The following is a 20683-nucleotide window of genomic DNA, read 5'->3' as shown; positions in this document are numbered from 1 at the left end:
TGTTTCAAGCACATTGTTGAATCTGTGCCATGAAGAATTAAGGCATTTCAGAAGGTAAAAGAGGGTCCGACCCGGTGCTAGCATGGTGTACCTAATAAAGTGGCCGGTAACATTCATCTGAGTTTGGCTAATCTGTAGTGTGCATATATGCATAAAATGTATATATAAATTAGGGCTGTCAAAAGATTAATTGCGATTCATCCAAAATAAAAGTTTGTGTTTAAATAATATATGTGAGTGTACTGTGTATAATTAAATTTGTATCTAGAAATACACACACATGCATGTATATATTTAAGAAAAATGTGTTATTTATATATAAAAAAATTATATTTATATATAATATAAATTATATATAAATATATACAGTATATGTATGCAAATATTTCTTAAATATATACATGCATGTGTGTGTATTTATATATACAAAATAATTATACACAGTACACACACATATATTATTTAAACACAAACTTTTATTTTGGATGCGATTAATCGTGATTAATCTTTTGACAGCCCTAATATAAATATAAAAACATATATATGGTCACACTTTAGTTTAGGTAGCTATTAACTATGACTTGTCTCAATAAACTCTTAATTACTGCTTATTAATAGTTAGTAAGGTAGTTGTTAAATTTAGGTATTGGGTAGGATTAAGGGATGTAGAATATAATTATGCACAATAAGGCATTAATATGTGCTTTATAAGTATAATAAACAGTCAATATCCTAGTGATATACATGCTAATAAGCAACTAAGTAGTGAGAATTGAGAGGGTCCGACCCAGTACTAGCAAGGTGTACCTAATAAAGTGGCCGGGGAGTTCATAATGATTATAATTCAATTTTAAAATGAACATAGGCTATATATATATATATATATATATATATATATATATATATATATATATATATATACCGTTTTTTATGTTTTTAATTGGGCCCAACACTCCAGCACCAGCCTGTCATTTTCTCTCCAGTAAATAAACGTGGTATTTCCATCTGAAGGCTGGTTTGTGTAATAACAGACGGGTAGAGCCGAGCACACGAGCGTATAAAGAGAAAAATATCACAGACATTAAAACCTGTCATTTCGTTTCAGACGAACAGTTTCCAGATGGTAGTTCACCAATTACCCAGAGAACACCACACCGGATCCGCCAGCGTTCACAGAGACAGGTAGAGGGAGAGACCGTCGTAATGACCAAACCTACTTTATAATTGCACTGAATCTATTCTAAGACCATTACAATTATGCTCTTATGCAGCACTGCAAAAACTAATTATGGCCTTGAGTTGCTTACAGTGGCATGAGCATGTGATAAAAGACACAGATGCTGTGCAATAAATACTTTTATTCATATTATTAATTTATAAATATTAATAATTATAATTATAAAGAATAAAGAAAAAACCATTGTTCTGCAAAGTTCATTTTATAACTGAATTCATCATCATAATTAATGCCTTAAGAAATTAATTAACTTAAGTATAACACTTTCATACCCTTTGACAAAGTTTCATTATCTTAAAAGTCATGGACTTGTATTATCTCCCGTCTTTCTTTGATAAGTGAGCATCAGGGTTTGTTTGGAGGACATCAGCTGTGTCCTTGTGTAGATCTGACCTTTACTTTAACTAAACCAGCATATTTAATCTCCTCTAATGCACAAATATAACGTTCATCTGAGTTTGGCTAATCTGTAGTGTGTATATGCATAAAATTTACGACTTTTGCCTCAATAAACTTAATTACTGCTTATTAATAGTTAGTAAGGTAGTTGTTAAATTTAAGTATTGGGTAGGATTGAGGGATGTAGAATATAATTATGCACAATAAGGCATTAATATGTGCTTTATAAGTACAATAAACAGTCAATATCCTAGTAATAGACATGCTAATAAGCAAATACTTAGTGAGAATTGAATTTTATACACACACACACACACTCACACATTATATATATATATATATATATATATATATATATATATATATATATATGTATATATTCTTAATGAAATTTAAAACTTAATAATGTAATGATTTATCCGTTAAATAACATCATTTGATGGGTCAACAACAGCATTCGCAGGTAAAGTAACTTTTTTGTTTGTTTATTGTTTTTGTATTAGATAATATAGGCTAATAAACCGCTGTAACTAGTTACCAAAAGATCTAGTACATGTAAACGGCTAAAAAAAACAAAAAAACAAAACAAAAAAAAACACAGTAGTTTTCTGAATATATTCATTCACACATATTCCCTGTAGAAACCAACACAAATTCAATCTTCAGTATTTTATCTCCTTTTCTAAAGCTTCTTTCCCAAGTTCAGACGAAAGCAGTTCAGAAATCAACACACTTCATTTTAAATGTGTCCGTGAGTTCAGTTCTGGATGAACAGTTTTATTAATCTGTAGTTTTTGATGAAATGATGTGCAACTGACCTGCCAGGATGGCTTTTCCAGGATGAGTGAGTTTGGCTTTGCTCGCAGCTCCGCGTTCACGCGTCATCTTCAGTCAAGACTCTCACGAACGCGCGCAGCACTGTTGCTTCCGAGAGCAGCTCGCGATCATAGACTGATGACATGAGACTGCTCTCAGCCAATCAGCAGTCAGATCTCACACAGGGGCGGGGCTCGCAGCGCTCTCTCTCTCTCGCTCTCGCTCTCTCTCTCGCTCTCGCTCTCTCTCCGCCACGCCCTCGAGAAGAGAAACTCGATTAAGGATCCGAACCGAATCTCAACCCTAAAACTCCAGCACATCTGATTCTGACTGAGAGAAAATAGCTTTAGATTGTAGTTTGAAATAATCATAGGGTCCATGCATCCAAACCTGCTTAAATAAATAAATATTCAATTAGCCTATGGAAAACACATGTGGGGGAAAATATAAAAATTAAGGAAAAAACATGTATACAATATACACAATATATATATATGTGTGTGTGTGTTTCTGTTCACACTGTAGGTTACTATTAACTTTGACTTTTGCCTCAAACTCCTAATTACTGCTTATTTAGTTAGTAAGGTAGTTGTTAAGTTTAGGTATAGGGTGGATTAAGGGATGTAGAATATGATTATGCACAATAAGGCATTATAAGTACTTAGTTATAAGTAGTATGTGCTTTAAAAGTACTAATAAACAGCCAATATCCAAGTTATATGCATGCTATTAAGCAACTATAGTGAGAATTGGACCCTACACTAAATATATATATATATATATTTATTTTCCTATTATTTATTTTCAATTTCTATAGGTTTGGGCCTTCATACAGCAGACCTGCAAAAAACAAACAAAAAAACACTGATCACTAAATAAAGTGCAACAATCTGTTTTGCGTCTCAAGCCAGACTGTTAAATACTCAGACAAATCAGTTAAAACTATAAATAAAGGAGCTACTGTTACATTATGCAATAAAATCCAATAAAAGTAAAAACCTACAATGGATTTGTATGTACCATGGTAATACCATGTTTTTGGACTTGGACTTTGGTGCTAGTCGTAGTTTTGAGGAATTTTAGAATATTAGCATAAGCAACCGTTTCTATGAAGTATCATGTAAATACATGAAAATACATACATAAAGATACAGTAACAGTATCATGGTAAATTAAAGTATGAATCCATCACTGTATTAGGGAATATAAAATAATTTTCTGCATCATATCTCTGCCACTATTGTGACACTGAAAGCAAAACTAATCCCAGCTGTGTTTTTCTTCCTGGTACGTTAAACATTGAGAAAGAACCGACATGAATGTGCAATTACCGCAGGAAAAACACACAAACCCACATTCAACCGGAACAACACAGTGAACTCCAGTGACCTGAGAGACTGAGACAGACAGTAGCGGCACATGAAATGTAAACTTTATTCTTGACTCTTCAATCTGAGTCACTACACATCACTGAGCAACCCAAACATCCTCACTTTTTGTGTTTTTTTTTTTTTTTTGCATATTGTTTTCCTAAAAAAATTAATGTCTCTTTTTACTACAACATTACACAACAGACAGTGCATATGGCTCGCAGTAACACTGATGATCATGCACAACTACATTGACCTAGTAAACATGTCGCGGTCGAGACGGTGTGGGCAGCGTTAAATACACAGATGTTCGGTTGTGATTTTCACATTGTACAACTGAAATTTAGTACCACTTAAAATGTAAACAAAGTTAATACTGGAGAATTAAAAGGATGAGAACAGAAAAAAGAACCAAAGAATTGAGTCTGTCACTAAAAACATGGTACCGTTCACTCTCACTAGTGTTCACACGAAACGGTTCGTTTCAGAGTAGTGTCGTTTATGTTTAGCATCTCTCCTCTCATCATCAGTGCCATATAGTTGATCAAATTCAAAGGAAAACATAAGTTAACGAGCAGCTTGTTTGTCATGAACAACACGCGTGTTTAAGGAGCGTTTCGTGCGGCGTGTTTGTGTGATTGCTGGGATACAGTTTTCATGCTTCCTGAAAGCAGCAGTCGAGCTTCGGTGTCACAGGCACACGTTTCCCAGAATTCCTAGCGGGAGGAAAGCATGGGACTTAAGGCTGAAGGTTAAAGCCGTACACAGGAGGAGCGAATCCGTAGCTCTGGAAACCCGGCTGGGGTGTGACTGCGGTCTGACTGCCGTTCAACATCAGCTGTTGCCCTGCGCACACACACACACACACACACACACATTTATATTAATGAATGGAAGGCTTTAAGTTAATCTGTGATTGATACTACAACACAGGCACTCAGTATCAGGGCAGGTTCTCCCGCCGGTTTCTGCTGAATTACAATCATATATCCGAAAGCAAGTTAGGCTGACCTGTAGGGGAGAAAACATGCTTTCTTTAAAAAACAATGGAACAATGTAGGGTTTCAAAAGCTGGAATCTACTGCTAAAAATTAATTAAATAATTGTCCTGGCTCTCAGGTTGGAGTAGTTTCTCAATGATACTGTAATGCACTCAAAGTGTTGAAGCTGCATGTCATTTCAACAGGCTTTCTTGCCACTAACCAATCAGATGAAAGCATGAGGACATACTTCTGCAACAGTCTGTATCCTAGTTTATTAAAAAAATATATATAATTCAATAAAAATATTAATATTATAATAATAATAAGAAGAAAAATAAATAAAGAACTGCCTAAATAAATAAATGTTCAATGCATAAATAAATGCTTAATGCATCAATAAATAAATGCATTAATAAACAAACAAATAAATAAATGCATAAACAAATAAAGTCTGCTTAATGCATCAATAAATAAATGCATAAATGAATGAATGAATAAATAAATAAATAAACAAATGGACAAATAAATAAATACATCAATAAATAAATGCATAAATGAATGGACAAATAATTAAATGAATAAACAAATAAATGCTTAATGCATAAATAAATAAATGCTTAATGCATCTGTAAATAAATGCATAAATAATTTTTAATGCATAAATAAATGCATAAACACATTTTATAAATATATTTACTATTCAAATATAATTTAAATGTCAATTAAATATAATTGACATATATAATGGTGAATCTACATGGTGTAGATTATTTAAATATTTAAATAACCAGAAACATTATAAGATGACTTTGATGCAACAGTTAGAAGTTATCAGAATATTGCCTATAAAGGATATAATTCATAGCAATAAATTCACATATAAGATATCTGTGAAATATGAAATCATTATTTTTTTTAAACAGAGTCAAAAGAGCTCAAGTTTCTGAGCATCAGGTGTTTCCTGTTATGGATTATTTTTTGACTCATCAAAGCAAGATCAAATGAGTTTGTTGATCCTGCATTGGACAGGCTTGATCATGAGCGTACCGTAGACTATGGAGGAGGATTCGGGAGACTCGTTTTCAGACGCTCTCTTGTTCTCGTCCTCCTGCAGTTTATCCACCTGTAAGAGATGCAGAAGACGTCAACATCACTGTCAAAGTGTCACCCTGCGTCCTTTCATACAAACGCCCTGTCTACACACTCATCCACACATAAACCTGAGCTTACCAATCGACATCATCATTATCATCATCATCATCATCATCATCATCATCATCATCACTACATGCAAATGCCCAATAATGTCACACATGACATGCAAAAAAATGCTGCATGACAAAATACACTCACATTCATTCAGTTGTTTAATGCCTTAATGCATGATTCTCTGTCAAGCTGCTTTGAGACAGTGAAGCGTTAGAGAAACACAATGACTTGTATTCATCATTAAAATATGTGAAATGCTAACATAACAGCACAGTGAAAGTAATGAACTCAAACTCTGTTTGTTTGTTGATGTTCCTCTGCTTAGTGTTTGTTCTAAACCTCTAACACTTATATTTAATTTCTGTTATGAATTCAGCTTGAACCCCTGAACAAACAGACTCTCTCAGATTCTCTCAGATTCTCTCAGACTCTCTCAGATTCTCTGACTCTCTCACTCTCTCAGACTCTCTCAGATTCTCTCTCAGATTCTCTAAGACTCTTTCACTCTCTCAGACTCTCTCAGATTCTCTCAGACTCTCTCAGATTCTCTCAAACTCTCTCACTCTCTCAGATTCTCTCAGACTCTCTCAGACTCTCTCAGATTCTCTCAGACTCGCTCAGATTCTCTCAGACTCGCTCAGATTCTCTCAGACTCTGACTCTCTCACTCTCTCAGACTCTCTCAGATTCTCTCAGACTCTCTCACTCTCTCAGGCTCTCTCAGATTCTCTCAGACTCTCTCAGATTCTCTAAGATTCTCTAAGACTCTCTCAGATTCTCTCAGACTCTCAGATTCTCTCAGACTCGCTCAGATTCTCTCAGACTCGCTCAGATTCTCTCAGACTCTCTCAGATTCTCTCAGATTATCTGACTCTCTCAGACTCTCAGATTCTCTGACTCTCTCACTCTCTCAGATTCTCTCAGACTCGCTCAGATTCTCTCAGACTCTGACTCTCTCACTCTCTCAGACTCTCTCAGACTCTCTCAGATTCTCTCAGATTCTCTCAGACTCTCTCACTCTCTCAGGCTCTCTCAGATTCTCTCAGACTCTCTCAGATTCTCTAAGATTCTCTAAGACTCTCTCAGATTCTCTCAGACTCGCTCAGATTCTCTCAGACTCGCTCAGATTCTCTCAGACTCTGACTCTCTCACTCTCTCAGACTCTCTCAGACTCTCTCAGATTCTCTCAGACTCTCTCACTCTCTCAGATTCTCTCAGACTCTCTCAGATTCTCTAAGATTCTCTAAGACTCTCTCAGATTCTCTCAGACTCGCTCAGATTCTCTCAGACTCGCTCAGATTCTCTCAGACTCTCTCAGATTCTCTGACTCTCTCAGATTCTCTGACTCTCAGACTCTCTCAGACTCTCTCAGATTCTCTCAGACTCTCTCAGATTATCTCCCTTTCTCAGACTCTCTCAGATTCTCTCAGACTCTCTCAGACTCGCTCAGATTCTCTCAGACTCTCTCAGACTCGCTCAGATTCTCTCAGACTCTCTCAGATTCTCTCAGACTCTCTGACTCTCTCACTCTCTCAGACTCTCTCAGTTTCTCTCAGACTCTCTCAGATTATCTCCCTTTCTCAGACTCTCTCAGATTCTCTCAGACTCTCTGCTCTGTTGTAACATCTATACTGAAAAACAAAACCTACATTTACCTGAACTTCAACATTATTCTGTGCAAGAGCTGCTATACCCTTCTGGACATGCAATCCTAATTGTGATTATAATCATTAATTATGAAATATTGTTGTATATTGTGGTTAATGGCGTTTTATAAATGCCATAAGTTCTGTTTGTAAAACAGAAATATATATTCAGCCTACTGTATAATATTTTATAGACCTCTAAATGATGAACATGATCTGATAAACCTGTCACACTCGATCTCCTGCAGTCCTTCTGTCTCTGATCAACATTTACACTCTTTTATCCAGTAAAAGTCTTTTATTGTACAAACGTCCTCCTTCAGCTCGAGCTTCACAAGTCTTTCTGCTGAGAAATCTGACCTGATTTATATCAAATAAATGTAAGAATAACTTTGATATTGCTAGTAATATTTCAACTGGACTGAAGCAGCTTCGCTTTACTTGATTATCCAGACATAATTTTATGGAAAAATGATAAGGAGCAAATATGATCATCAGGCTTTTGAGGAAGGTTTATTTGTTCATCTCTCAATCATCATTATATTGCATTGCATTATATGTTTTAAAACTACAGAGCTTTGATCATCATCCAAACCATTTAAATATCATCTTACTAAGACATATTATTGGCAGATATTGATATTTATATGCATGTTATGTAAGTATCTGCTATACTGCTATAAATATCCCATTCATTTACATTACAAGCCATCTGAAAATCTTACTTTTTGTCCATATAAATATCAGCATCTGCAGCAAATTGCTCATTTTGTCCTTCAATAAAATATAGGTGCTTTTTCCTTCTTGAGCACGAGCTCCACATTATCATACTTTATCATACTATACGAGCCATAAAATGAATCAAATATGATACTCAACAAAAAACAAATTTTTATTTTATTTTTTTATTCTAGTTTAAAGGTTCAATAAGCAGTTCCGTTTAAAAAACAAGTTTTTTTCTGACTATTATGTCAGGCTTTCCCAGGTTAAATCTAAGAGTGATGTGTTGCCACCTGCAGGTCAAACTGACGTACTGCGTCTTTAAAGAGACCCTGTTATATTAATGAATACTCATTTTAGTCTGTAAAGGTTATGTTTGTCACAGCTGAAAGCGAGTGAGGACTGAACCAGCGAAACACTTTACATCACAATAATTAATCTGAATACATCTGAATAATCCTCTTTCTCACAAACACCCACACACACAAACAAACAAACAGGCTCAATAGAGCTACAGAGCAGTGCATTGTGGGTAATCAAGCAAACTATTGAGGAACCTGTTCTAAAAGAGTGCAGCATCTGAACTCTACATGCGCTAACATCTACTAGAGAAAGAGACAGAACGGGTCAGAGACCTTCACCTGCCTGGATAACTCATCCACCTGAGGAGGAGGAAACTCATGTGAGCTTTAATACAGGCAAAACACGTCTGAAAGAAGGACTGATGATGATGTATTGACTCAGTACTTTAATTGTGAACAAACAAAAGTTACATAGTGTACGTTTATCTACATGAGGCTATCAGATAAGATTATGTAATTTCATTTATGCAATCAGAACAATTTTTTTTCAGGCACTAAAATATTAAGGGTTTAATTTGGGGCGACAGCATTTAATCTGAACAAACAAACTGCAAAACACTAATTTATATAAGCATAGTGATACACAGAAGCATTTGACTAAACTGTAACACTTTTCAGTAAGGTTTCATTTGTTAACATTAACATGAACTAACAATGAACAATGTATTTTCTAAAGCATTTATTAGTCTAATAAAAATCAAATTGTTCATTGTTTGTTTATATTAGATCACAGTGTTACTAACTAATGTTGAAATGAACATTGACTAATATTAATAAATGCTGTAGAAGTATTGTTCATTGTTAGTACATTAAATAATAAAGTTAACCAATGTTGACAAATGAAACCTTACAGTAAAATGTTACCGACTAAATATTTTACAATTGTCCAAAAAAAAAAACAATGCTGAATATGGACTCAAATGAACAGAAATCTGGGTAACACTACAATAAAGTTTACATTAGTTAACGCAATAACTAACAATGAGAAATATTTTTGTTACAGTATATATTCATCTTTTTTAAATAATACTATAATAAAAATAATAATAATAATAAAATGATATTAACAGATACAACTTTTGATTTTAATAATGTATTAGTAAACGTTGAAATTACCATGAACTAAGATTAATAAACGCATTGCTAGTTCAAATGTAGTTAACTAATGTCACTTATTGTAAAGTGTTACCGAAAACTGAATCTGAATCCGTTTTTTGATAACATAAGGATAAATTCATTAAACACATCAATATGGCATACTTGCTGTTCAGAAAATCTTGTGTATGAAGTTAAATAGATGCTATTATTCCTAAACATCAAGGGAAAAGACACTATTGTTCCAGTACGTATTAGAAAAGTTTTCCTGTTTGTGGAGAAAGTGTTTATATAAAAATCTTAAAATTCCAGTTGCTGAAACGGCATGTTTATATTAAGGGTCAGACATGAGGAGGAAAAAGGTCATTTGAAACCTTGACTAATTTTGTATAGTAAGTGGACTTACAATAGAAGTATATGAGCCAGTTTCAGCCTACACCTTTTTTGGGTATTATGTATATATATATATTTTTTTTCTTTACTTTGGAAAATTATCTGTAAGGACCGAAATACATTTTTGTTGAATTGAAAAAAAAGAACTTTTTTTTAATTGAGCCATGTTCCAGCAGTCTGTGTGTGTGTGTGTGTGTGTGTTTCATACGCACCTTGCTCAGGTACTCCCGCATCACCTGAATAAAGTAAGGCATGGCGAAGTCCATGAGTCCGTGTTTCCAGGCCAGTTCCAGGACCACATCCGGAGCCAGAAGATCATATGAGCTGAAGAGACACGCAGCGAAACACTCACGCTTCCCCTCTTCAACAAACCAGCGCAAGAGATCCTGAGCCTGAGCGCCGTCCTGAGACTCGGCCGCGAACTGCATCGCATCCTGAGACACACACACACACACACACACACACGTGTCACGCCCTGACATATACTGTAATCATTCTGTTCAAGAAAGGAAGTCATACGGTTTTGTATATGTGAGAGAGGGCAAGTAAATAATGAAAGAATTATTCCTCTACAGACAAAGCAGCAAAAAACACACATTTATTTATGAAAGTTAAGAAAAAATAGGCACTTAATTACATTTTTTTTAATGAAAAAATATTATTAAAAAATGTTTTTTTCCTTTACAGACACAAAAAAATCAAAAAGAGGGAGGAAAATTATTATCACTAAATTATTATTTTTTAAAAACTATGAAAACAAACAACAACAAAATGTAACATTTCAGTGAGAATATTTTTTTTTTACATTTATTAATAAAGACAGAATTTTAATTTCTGGGTAAATCATTCCTCAATAGACACAAAGCAACAAAAAAGAAGGTGGAAGATAATTTATTATTTAAATTATTATTAATATAATTATCTAACAAATATTTTAATACATTTTTTAATAAAGCATAAAAGACTAAACAAATAAATAACCATAATAATAAAAGAAATCATGAAACCTAGTGTCTTGCATAATTAATATGTTCTATTAAAAAGTATAAATAAATGTGTGTGTATATATATATATATATATATACATATATATATAAAAATAAAGAGAGAGAGAGAGAGATTTATTAGTTAAATGAAAATAAAATGAAAACCATAAAAATTGTGTTGCTTGAAATAAAATATTAACTGAAATAAAATAAAATATAAAAAAAATTTAAACTTGTTTTATTTCAGCTATAGTTGCCAAAGCAACATTTCTCATTTTCATTTAGTTTAACATGATGTGCTAAAAATGACTAACTTAAAAACATAAACTTTAAATTTAAATAAAAATATAATATAAAATGTATTCATTTTAAAACTTATTCATATATATATATATATATATATATATATATATATATATATACAGGTGAAACTCGAAAAATTTGAATATCATGTAAAATTTCATTTATTTCAGTAAATCAACTTAAAAGGTGATACTAATATATTATATAGACTCATTTCATGCAAAGTGAGATATTTCAAGCCTTTATTTTTTATAATAAAAATTTATAATTTTGATGATTATGGCTTACAGCTTATGAAAACCCCAAATTCAAAATCTCAGAAAATTAGAATATTACATGAAATCAATAAAAAAAAGAAGATTTTAAATGAGTCTATAAAATATATTAGTTTCACCTTTTAAGTTGAATTACTGAAATAAATGAACTTTTGCACGATATTCAAATTTTTCGAGTTTAACCTGTATATATATATATATATAGAGAGAGAGAGAGAGAGAGTTATTCTCTGTCGGAGTGATGTGTGTGAGTGTGTTTGTACCTTGTAAAGCTTGTCTTTCTTGCAGAGCTGAATGCTTTGAGCCCAGCGCTGGTTGCTCTTGTACAGATACGCTGCGATGCGCCTGAACTCAACGAGCTCGTGCGTCTCCAGTCTCTGAGCCAAACCGATGGAGTCGAAGTTATCGTACGCGTCGATGGAGGCGCGCAGACCCTGAGCAGGACAACAGAGGAACACGCTTCACATCCCTGCGCTCTCATGAAGAACAGATGAAGAAGACGAGTGTGTGTACCTGATAGTCCTCCTCCTCCGTCAGCAGGTCGTTGAGCGCTTCGTTCACGGCTCGGTTATTGTGGCTTTGCACTGATCTGAGATACGGTTTAACCAGCCGTAACTGATTCAGCTGCAAACACAGATCATCACAGCAGGCTTACTCCTCACTACAAATCACACTGGTAAAATCACTACTGTTAACTGAAATACAGCTGAAATAAAATAAAAATATTACATGAAAAAGAAAAAAGTCTTAGAAACTAACTGAAATAAAAGAGGTTGAAGTTCTAAAAGTCACTAAAACTAAAAGTTAAATATTATTTAATTAAAGCAAAATAGAACTATTTAAAAGACACAGTAACTATTAAAAATTACAAAAGCTCCAAAAAAAAAAAGACTAAAAGTTAAACTAAAATTAAAATTAAAACTGAAAATATTAATAAATATTAATAAATACTTCAATAGCATATAAATAATACTAAAATAACACTGCATATATAGCACTGCAATAATACTAAAATAACACTGCATATATATATATATATATATATATATATATATATATATATATAAAAAAAATTACTCTACAAGTTCAATTAAACCATCAAAATACGACGAAAATACTTTATATTTTTTGAATATTTTAAATATGAGGGAAGAACAAAACATTAAAATTTATCTGACAAAATAATTTGACAAAAAAAATGCAAACTACAGCGACAGGTTTTATTTTACTATACAAAAAAATGCATGAAAAAAATAAATCTCACGGGAAAAAGCATGCATTGACTACATGATGAGTTATTAATATCTTATTTTTAACTATTATTAACTGTTTTATTAATTAATAACTATTAACTGTTATTAACTCTCTTGTTTTTGCATGTGTTCATCATTTCCTTTTATATGACAGCTTGGCCAAAAATGAATTATGTCCCACAATTTGATACGTTTCATTGCATTATTATCACAAATAAAACAATCGACTCCAATCACAACTATGCAAAATGCTTACAAAATCTTTAAAAAATGTTAGAATATTTGAATAAAGGGTGAGGAAGATGTACATTTTTCTAGCCTGGACATCATTTATTAATATATATATATATATATATATGTATATGACGTACCCTGCTGAAGAAGCTGACGGCTCGGCTGTGGTCCAGTCGAGGAGTGAGAACAGACAGAAGATCATTGAGCAGAAGCGGTTTATAGTCCAGATAAAACTGCAGAGATTTATAATACAGCTCCACATTCGCCACCTTCACGAGAGAGACGAGCGAACAGAAGAAAAAATACACATCGATAAAGATCGAAGACAGAGCAGATGATGTTTCTCCTCATAAAAGACCACAGTAATCTCACATGTCTCCTCTAGAGTTTCAGAAAAGATCAGCTCAATGCTTCGAACAACTCAAACATTTCTCATCAAATGCACAATCATTCTACAGCTTTTTACTGCGTGACAACTGTTGACTCATTTGGGAGAAACATCTGAGACAAAGAAGTAGATGTTAACTGAAGCATAACTGAGCATAACTCCATTAAAGCTACAATATGTAAGATTTTTGCAATAAAATATCCAGAAATCACTTGCACAGTGTGATATATTTCCTGCAGTTGTGTTCTTACAATATCCCAAAAGTTCCCAAAGATTTTTAATTTCAGAGAAATTCACAATTTTAAATAACGGCTCGTCCATGTTCACTTGTCGCCTGTCAATGACGTAATATCCGCGTTATCCCTGGTTTCCGCTCGTACTGCCGTAGTAACCATGGCGACAGACGTGGACAACTGCGTTACGTTACGCTCACGCTGATGTTGTTTCGTTCATACATTATGGATCATGGCAAGCAGACTTTGGGACAGAAGGAGAACTAAAACGAGGATCAATATCAGCGTGGTGTTTTCGAGATGCCGAGAGCTAGCGTCCGCGGCTAACTTCGACTCGACAGAGACGCGCAAATGTACATAAACGAATCAATGTTATACAGCTCAACATGATGAAATGTTAGAATATGATCAGTGTGTTATGCTAATGTTGATCTCGCTCACTGCTAGTCTCATACAGACAAACTAACACACAGAATAACATTATAACTTTAACACACTCAAATGTAGTTTAGTGTGATAGAGTAGAGCGACTGAAGCAGCGCTGCGTTACCTCACACGTTTCATTCGTCTAATAAACTGACCAGTGTGAGTATTATTCAGCACTTGCGTTCGGTAGAATGAAATGTCCTCATCTCTTTATATCCGCGGGACTCGCGTGTGGCGCTGAGATCTGTCTCTCATTAGCACTCGCGCCCTGCTTCATATCAGTCATGTTAAACACATCAGTGTATTCACTCATCCATAAACATTATTAGATCCTTCGGCATGACGACAAGTTCCATAATTCCGCTTATGCGTCATCAACCGACGCCTCTGTTATTGTAAGCGGTTAGCGACCCCTAGTGGCGAAAAAAATTACATATTGTAGCTTTAAGCCATGAAAGAGCAACATTTCATCAAAGTGTGTGTTTGTTCATTTACATGCACATTTATGCATTTGACAAACACTTTTATCCAATGTGACTGCATTCATATTTTCACTCTCCCTGGAAAAGGAAGCCATGACCGTGACGTTGCTCTACAGTTTGATCTACAGGATTATATTCAGTGCGTCACCTTGCTGATGAGCTCTTTGAAGGAAGCGTCTCTCCAGGCGTCTGTCGGGTGTTTCATCATCGTTATGATGGCATTGTCAAACTCCTCGTATTTATCGTACAGGAGCACAAGCTCCGCCCACAGATGAGCCTGTTCAGCCGCTCGTAACACCTGACCAATCACAAGACAGCATTTCATAAACACAACTGACCTTGACACAAAGCATGACTTTCCAACACAATTCATAGTCTTATATATATATACATAAAAAATGAGAAAAAATATAAGAATTATATATAATTTCAATAAAATATAATATATTTTATAAAATAAATTAACGGATGAAGGATCATGTGACACCGAAGACTGGAGTAATGATGCTGAAAATTCAATCACAGGAATAAATTACATTTTACTATATATATATTCAGATAAAAAAAGCTATTTTAGATATTTCAATGTTTTACATTTTTTCCTGTATTTTTGATCAAATAAACGCAGTCTTGGTGAGCAGAAGAGACTTCTTTCTGAATCATTAGCATCTTACTGACACCAATCTTTTGAGCAGTAGTGTAGATATAACAGGCAAACCAACTTTACAATATTACAAACAAACTTTACAATATTAAAACACACAAAACCGAAATAAAAAAGGAAATGCGATAGAAAATGTGATGTGTGATGTTCCTGCAGTGCTAATGTTTGGATGACCGACTGGATACTTATCAGCATTTAAAAAAAATATTGCTTTGAAAGTTTTTCATTCATGCAGTAGCCAGACGCTTTTATTATGGAAACTTGTTTCCGCCACCGAATAAAACATTTTAAAAGATAATTGCGACTTTTTATCTCACAATTGAGAAATAAAGTCAGAATTGCGAGATATAAAGTCAGAATTGCGTGAAATAAAGTCGCAATTGCGTCTTATAAAGTCAGAATTCTGAATTGTGAGATATAAACATGCAATTCTGAGAAAAAAAGTCAGAATTATGAGATATAAACTCGCAATTGCGAGTTTATATCTCATAATTCTGACTTTATAACACGCAATTGCAACTTCATTATCTCATAATTCTGACTTTATATCACGCAATTCTGACTTTATAACCTGCAATTATGACTTTATATCACGTAATTCTGAGATAAAAAGTCAGAATTGTGAGATTAAAAAGTCGCATTACCTTTTTAATTTTTCACTCTGTGGCGGAAACAAGCTTCCATATTTTATCCAGACGCTTATATAGGTTTACATTTGATCAGGTCATGCATTTCCTGGGAATCGAACCCATGATCTGAACTCTCTCCCCCGATCACTCTGCTGTGTTAAAACTATTTCTGAATTTTAAAACTATGCTCAAAACTCACTTATTTTCTAAACGTTGCCATTCTTAAGTTGTATTACATTTCGTTGTGTCTGATTGTATTCTGCTGCCCCATCTACATCATTCTCCTTTACTGTACTTTTACTCTCATCTACCTACTGTTATTTTGTTTGTTATCATTGTCCATTGCCATTATTGTTGTTTGTTCACTGTAAAGCGTTCTTGAGCCCTGGAAAAGGCGCTATATAAATAAAACGTGTTATTATTATGCTCTTGCTCTACTACAGGACGATTTCTTCAGCCCACACTTTGAGAAAGGCGTCAGTACCTTGGGGATGTTGACTCGAGACCAGAAGAGCTCCAGATGTTCTCTCATCCTCTGGGGTTTGTATTTGGAGTAGAGGATGGCCAGCTCAGTGAACATGCCCATGTGAGCGCGCTCCAACCCTAACGCCGCCTCCAACAGCACGATCAGCTCCTCGAAATACCCCCGATCCTGAGACACAGAGAGAGGAGACGTCAGAGAACCTGCACTGATGTCATCCACACTGACTGAGCTGATGATGATGATGATGATGATGAAGGTTGTTCACCTGATAGTAGCTAATGAGCTCCTCCAGTTCATCGGCATGAGTGACGATGTGAAGGCCGGAGATCTGCGCTAACCGGAACTCCTCTCCATCCACACACGCAAAACACACCTAAACACCAAGATTAAACTTTACATGACTATTGTGATTTCAATGAGGACAGAATCATTAATAGTGACGCAAACTCTGAATCAACATGCAAATGCAACATTTTTCGAAATGTCATAATCATTTGTTAACAAGTATTCATTACTTCAATGAGCTCATTGTTTCTGCCTTAAATTATTACATTTTTTAAATTAATACATTTTTAGCTAACTGTGATTTGTATATGTACATTTCTGAAATACATAAGTTACCTCTGATAACAGAACACTCTAAATTGTAATATGGACTCATGCATTTTCTGTAAAGCTGCTTTGAAACGATGTGTATTGTGAAAAGTGCTTTACAAATAAATGTGAATTGAATTGAATTGAATTGAATAATGACAGGATGCTACAAATGAGCTGTGCATGAGAAGGAAATCAAAATGAACAATTCATATTTTTTATGTAATATTGCAGTTTTTATTATAAATTAGTTATCTGTGCACATCATTATCGTGTTAAATTCATGTTCTTGATCTTGAATCAGAATAAGTTCCTCTTGCAGCATCTCTTGTCTTCTCTGATGATGTGGGCGGGGCAACCTGTCACTCACTTGAGATCAGCCAATAGCAAACCACAACCATCCAATCAATTCCACACGGACAAAATCAAGCCCCGCCCACATTTGTTCTTGTTCCAGAAGCGTTTCACTCGGATATACGACACAATAGAGGATATGCATTGACGTCACATTCCCACCAGAACACACTCCCTCAGCCGGACTGAGTGGCAGAAGAGCTGCGGAGTGACTGGATTTAACAGGGGAAACTGTGAAAACGCGAGCAAAACAAACGATTATCAGTTTAAACTAAAGGTTAGACTCTATATAAAGTTCCTTACAACTTACCAAACATCCAGTGATCCGTGGATATTGACATGCAGACAGAAATCATGTTTCCTGACATTTATATGAGCCTGATTTCAACGCCGGGGAAAAACATAAAGCAAATTTGCCTGTGAACGCTTTACAATATAGGTCTAAATCCATGTGATCACTCATATCAATGTTATATCATCATATCGTCCAGCCTTAAAACTTGTCAGCGCAGAATATAAGATTGTAAATATTTAATTGATGAGTTGTCAATACAATATATAACAATACAATATATAGGCGATGATTTTACCCCTAAATTCAGCATATTGACACAAAATCATAACTGCAAATCCACCTTTCTCTGCTGGATACAGTTTTTTCTGTGAATTACAGCGATCCAGTTTGCTACTCTGTTCTGTAGCTTTCGGCAGTCTGTAAAAATATACCTCAGATTTCTTGTCAAATCTAGTTGTAGAGTCAATCTCAAAGCTCTTTCCCCGTTTTAGATGTGTTTTGTGTGTTTTTTACGGCATTCACGCTGAAAACGAATGCTGCCACTCAGTGTTTCTGCCACTCAGTGTGTGTGACCGCAGTCACTCCGGCCGACGGTGACGCCACACGCATACACACTATAAGGAAGAAAAGTTTCATGCCACTTTAAAGACACTCCTGTGATCATCTCACCTCTTTCCAGGTGCGAGTGCAGCTGGCCTTGCGTGCGCTGTCGACGGCCGCCTGAAACTCTCCGAGGTGAACGAGCGTAGACGCCAGACGAGCGAAATTAGACACGTTATTAAAGAGCAGACGGGCGGCTTCAAACATGCAGTCTTCATAACACCTCTCGCCAACCTGCAGACAGAAGCATGTTACTGGACACACGTGATGTCATGACAGACCTCAAAACACACGCTCTGCTATCGAAACAGTAATGTTGAGTTAAAATATATTATAGATTAATAGATGGACAATAGATAGGTAAAAGTTTAAATTCTTAAAAGACTATTTATTACGGTTTGCATTAGGGATGCACCAAAAATTAAGTCAAAGGGTTCAAAGGGCAAATAGGCCAAATATAATTACTTAATTTTAATTAAGTCATTTAAATAAATTTTTTACAGATATTCATTATTACATATAAATTATATATATATATATATATATATATATATATATATATATACATATATTTATGTACACACACAATACATTATATTAATATTTTCTCATGCTTTCGATTCAATAATATATTAAATATTAAGTTGTGTGAAGATATATACCGTAATATTACTGTAATATTAATTAATATTGTTATTTGTTCAGATTTTATTACTTTAAACAGTGTGAAAAGACATGCTAAACAATAAATACAATACTGTTAATATGTATTACTACAGGATGCATTTAATACAGTATATTTAATAATAATGTTATATATATATATATGATTATTATATAATTTAATGTAAATGTATTTAATATTACTACAGATAAATGTACTATATATTTATTTAATTAAAAAAATAATATATATATATCAAATATTATTACTTTTAACATTGTTTAATGGGATTCTAAACAAGAAACAGTATGATGTTGAAATATTTTTATAGGCTAGTTATTCCAACAAAAAAATAATAATCTATTTTTCGGTTTCAAGAACTTTTATTTTGGTGCATCACTAGACTGCATGTGTAAAGCTGCGTACTGTACCTGCTGTATGTGAGCGTTGTTTGGGCCGTTGATAAAGTCCTCCAGTTCAGTGAGACGGTTTGTTTTAGCCAGTGCAAAGATGAGCTCCGTCTCGACGTAAGACTCTCTGGCTTTACTTCTCGCCATCTGAAGAAACTTCACCAGATCCTCCCAGTTACCTATTAAAACAGACATTATCATATTATATTATGCTCAGGATATTTATTCTGTGAAATAATGAGGGTATATCATAAAATACATGATTTTCCATGACATTTAAAAGAGAGTTTGATGTACTACGTGAAAAATTATAACATTTACGACTCAAAATATCCTCCCTAATCATGAAAAACTACATTTGGACTGTTTTTAGTCAAAGAAAATTTGACTAATATTATAAGTGGACTGAAAGGAAAATATAAAATGCAACAAAAAGTGTAGAAAACTGCACATTTAATAAATCAGCATCAGTATAATAAAGAGACCGCATTTTACAGCCACGTATAAACAAATATCAGATTGATGTGCAGCATATTATAGAAGCTTTTCAGCAATCAAAGCCATTAAAGTCACCATGAAATCAAAATGGGCAATTTATATTATTTATGGATTATTGCAGTTTTTATTATAAATTATTTATCATTATTGTGTTAAATCCATGTTCCTGGTGATCTTGAATCAGATTAAGTTCCTCTTGCAGCATCTCTTCTCTTCTCTGATGATGTGGGCGGGGACACCTGTCACTCACATGAGATCAGCCAATAGCAAACCACAACCATCTAATCAATTCCACAAGGACAAAATCAAGCCCCGCCCACATTTGTTCTCATCCCCGAAGTGTTTCCCTCAGATATACGACACAACAGAGAAGAAAAGACCATCTCAACGTCAGTTTCATGCTTTAAGGTGGTTTTAGGACAGATCATCTCACCGTTCTTACTGGCGGCATCCACCACCTCCATGTACGCCGACGGCTCTCCGGCTTTGATGTACGAGTCGATGGCTTCTTTAACCAGATCTCTCTGAAGCTGAGCCTGAGCGAGCTGACTCCACACCGAACCCTCACCACACCGCTCCGCAAACTCATACGCCCGGTCCAGATTCCCGATGTGCTCGATCAGAACCTGCGCGAGACAACAAGCACAGCGTCAATCCAGATGAGCGTGTGCCGGTGATCGCG

The 20683-nt window shown here is 34.6% G+C and overlaps 2 protein-coding genes across 4 annotated transcripts in view; both read right to left on the bottom strand.

Moving 5' to 3' along the window:
* LOC311066040 (tricarboxylate transport protein B, mitochondrial) overlaps positions 1 to 2577 on the bottom strand; it is a 21981-nt gene extending 19404 nt beyond the window's left edge. The window contains exon 1 of the mRNA XM_084087010.1: positions 2455 to 2577. Coding sequence (XP_083943136.1) covers positions 2455 to 2521 — 67 coding nt within the window. The 5' untranslated portion in view covers positions 2522 to 2577. The remainder of the gene's footprint in view (positions 1 to 2454) is intronic.
* A 1289-nt stretch (positions 2578 to 3866) lies between these two features.
* cltcl1 (clathrin, heavy chain-like 1) overlaps positions 3867 to 20683 on the bottom strand; it is a 56608-nt gene continuing 39791 nt past the window's right edge. For 2 of the 3 annotated variants that reach the window (XM_084086408.1, XM_084086409.1), the window contains exons 21-33: positions 20435 to 20627; positions 19525 to 19682; positions 18499 to 18663; positions 16852 to 16959; positions 16587 to 16754; positions 14958 to 15107; positions 13418 to 13549; positions 12307 to 12417; positions 12057 to 12227; positions 10442 to 10663; positions 9015 to 9041; positions 5853 to 5928; positions 3867 to 4668 (exon numbers count right to left, since the gene is read on the bottom strand). In XM_084086408.1, coding sequence (XP_083942534.1) covers positions 4562 to 4668; positions 5853 to 5928; positions 9015 to 9041; positions 10442 to 10663; positions 12057 to 12227; positions 12307 to 12417; positions 13418 to 13549; positions 14958 to 15107; positions 16587 to 16754; positions 16852 to 16959; positions 18499 to 18663; positions 19525 to 19682; positions 20435 to 20627 — 1788 coding nt within the window. In that variant the 3' untranslated portion in view covers positions 3867 to 4561. The remainder of the gene's footprint in view (positions 4669 to 5852; positions 5929 to 9014; positions 9042 to 10441; positions 10664 to 12056; positions 12228 to 12306; positions 12418 to 13417; positions 13550 to 14957; positions 15108 to 16586; positions 16755 to 16851; positions 16960 to 18498; positions 18664 to 19524; positions 19683 to 20434; positions 20628 to 20683) is intronic. The other variant, XM_084086410.1, reaches the window with a different exon arrangement.

Source organism: Abramis brama (assembly GCF_963993115.1).
Source record: "Abramis brama genome assembly, chromosome: 16".
Lineage (NCBI taxonomy): Eukaryota > Metazoa > Chordata > Actinopteri > Cypriniformes > Leuciscidae > Abramis > Abramis brama.
Note: the sequence above shows the minus strand (reverse complement) of the source record. Positions and strands in the feature narration are given on the sequence as shown.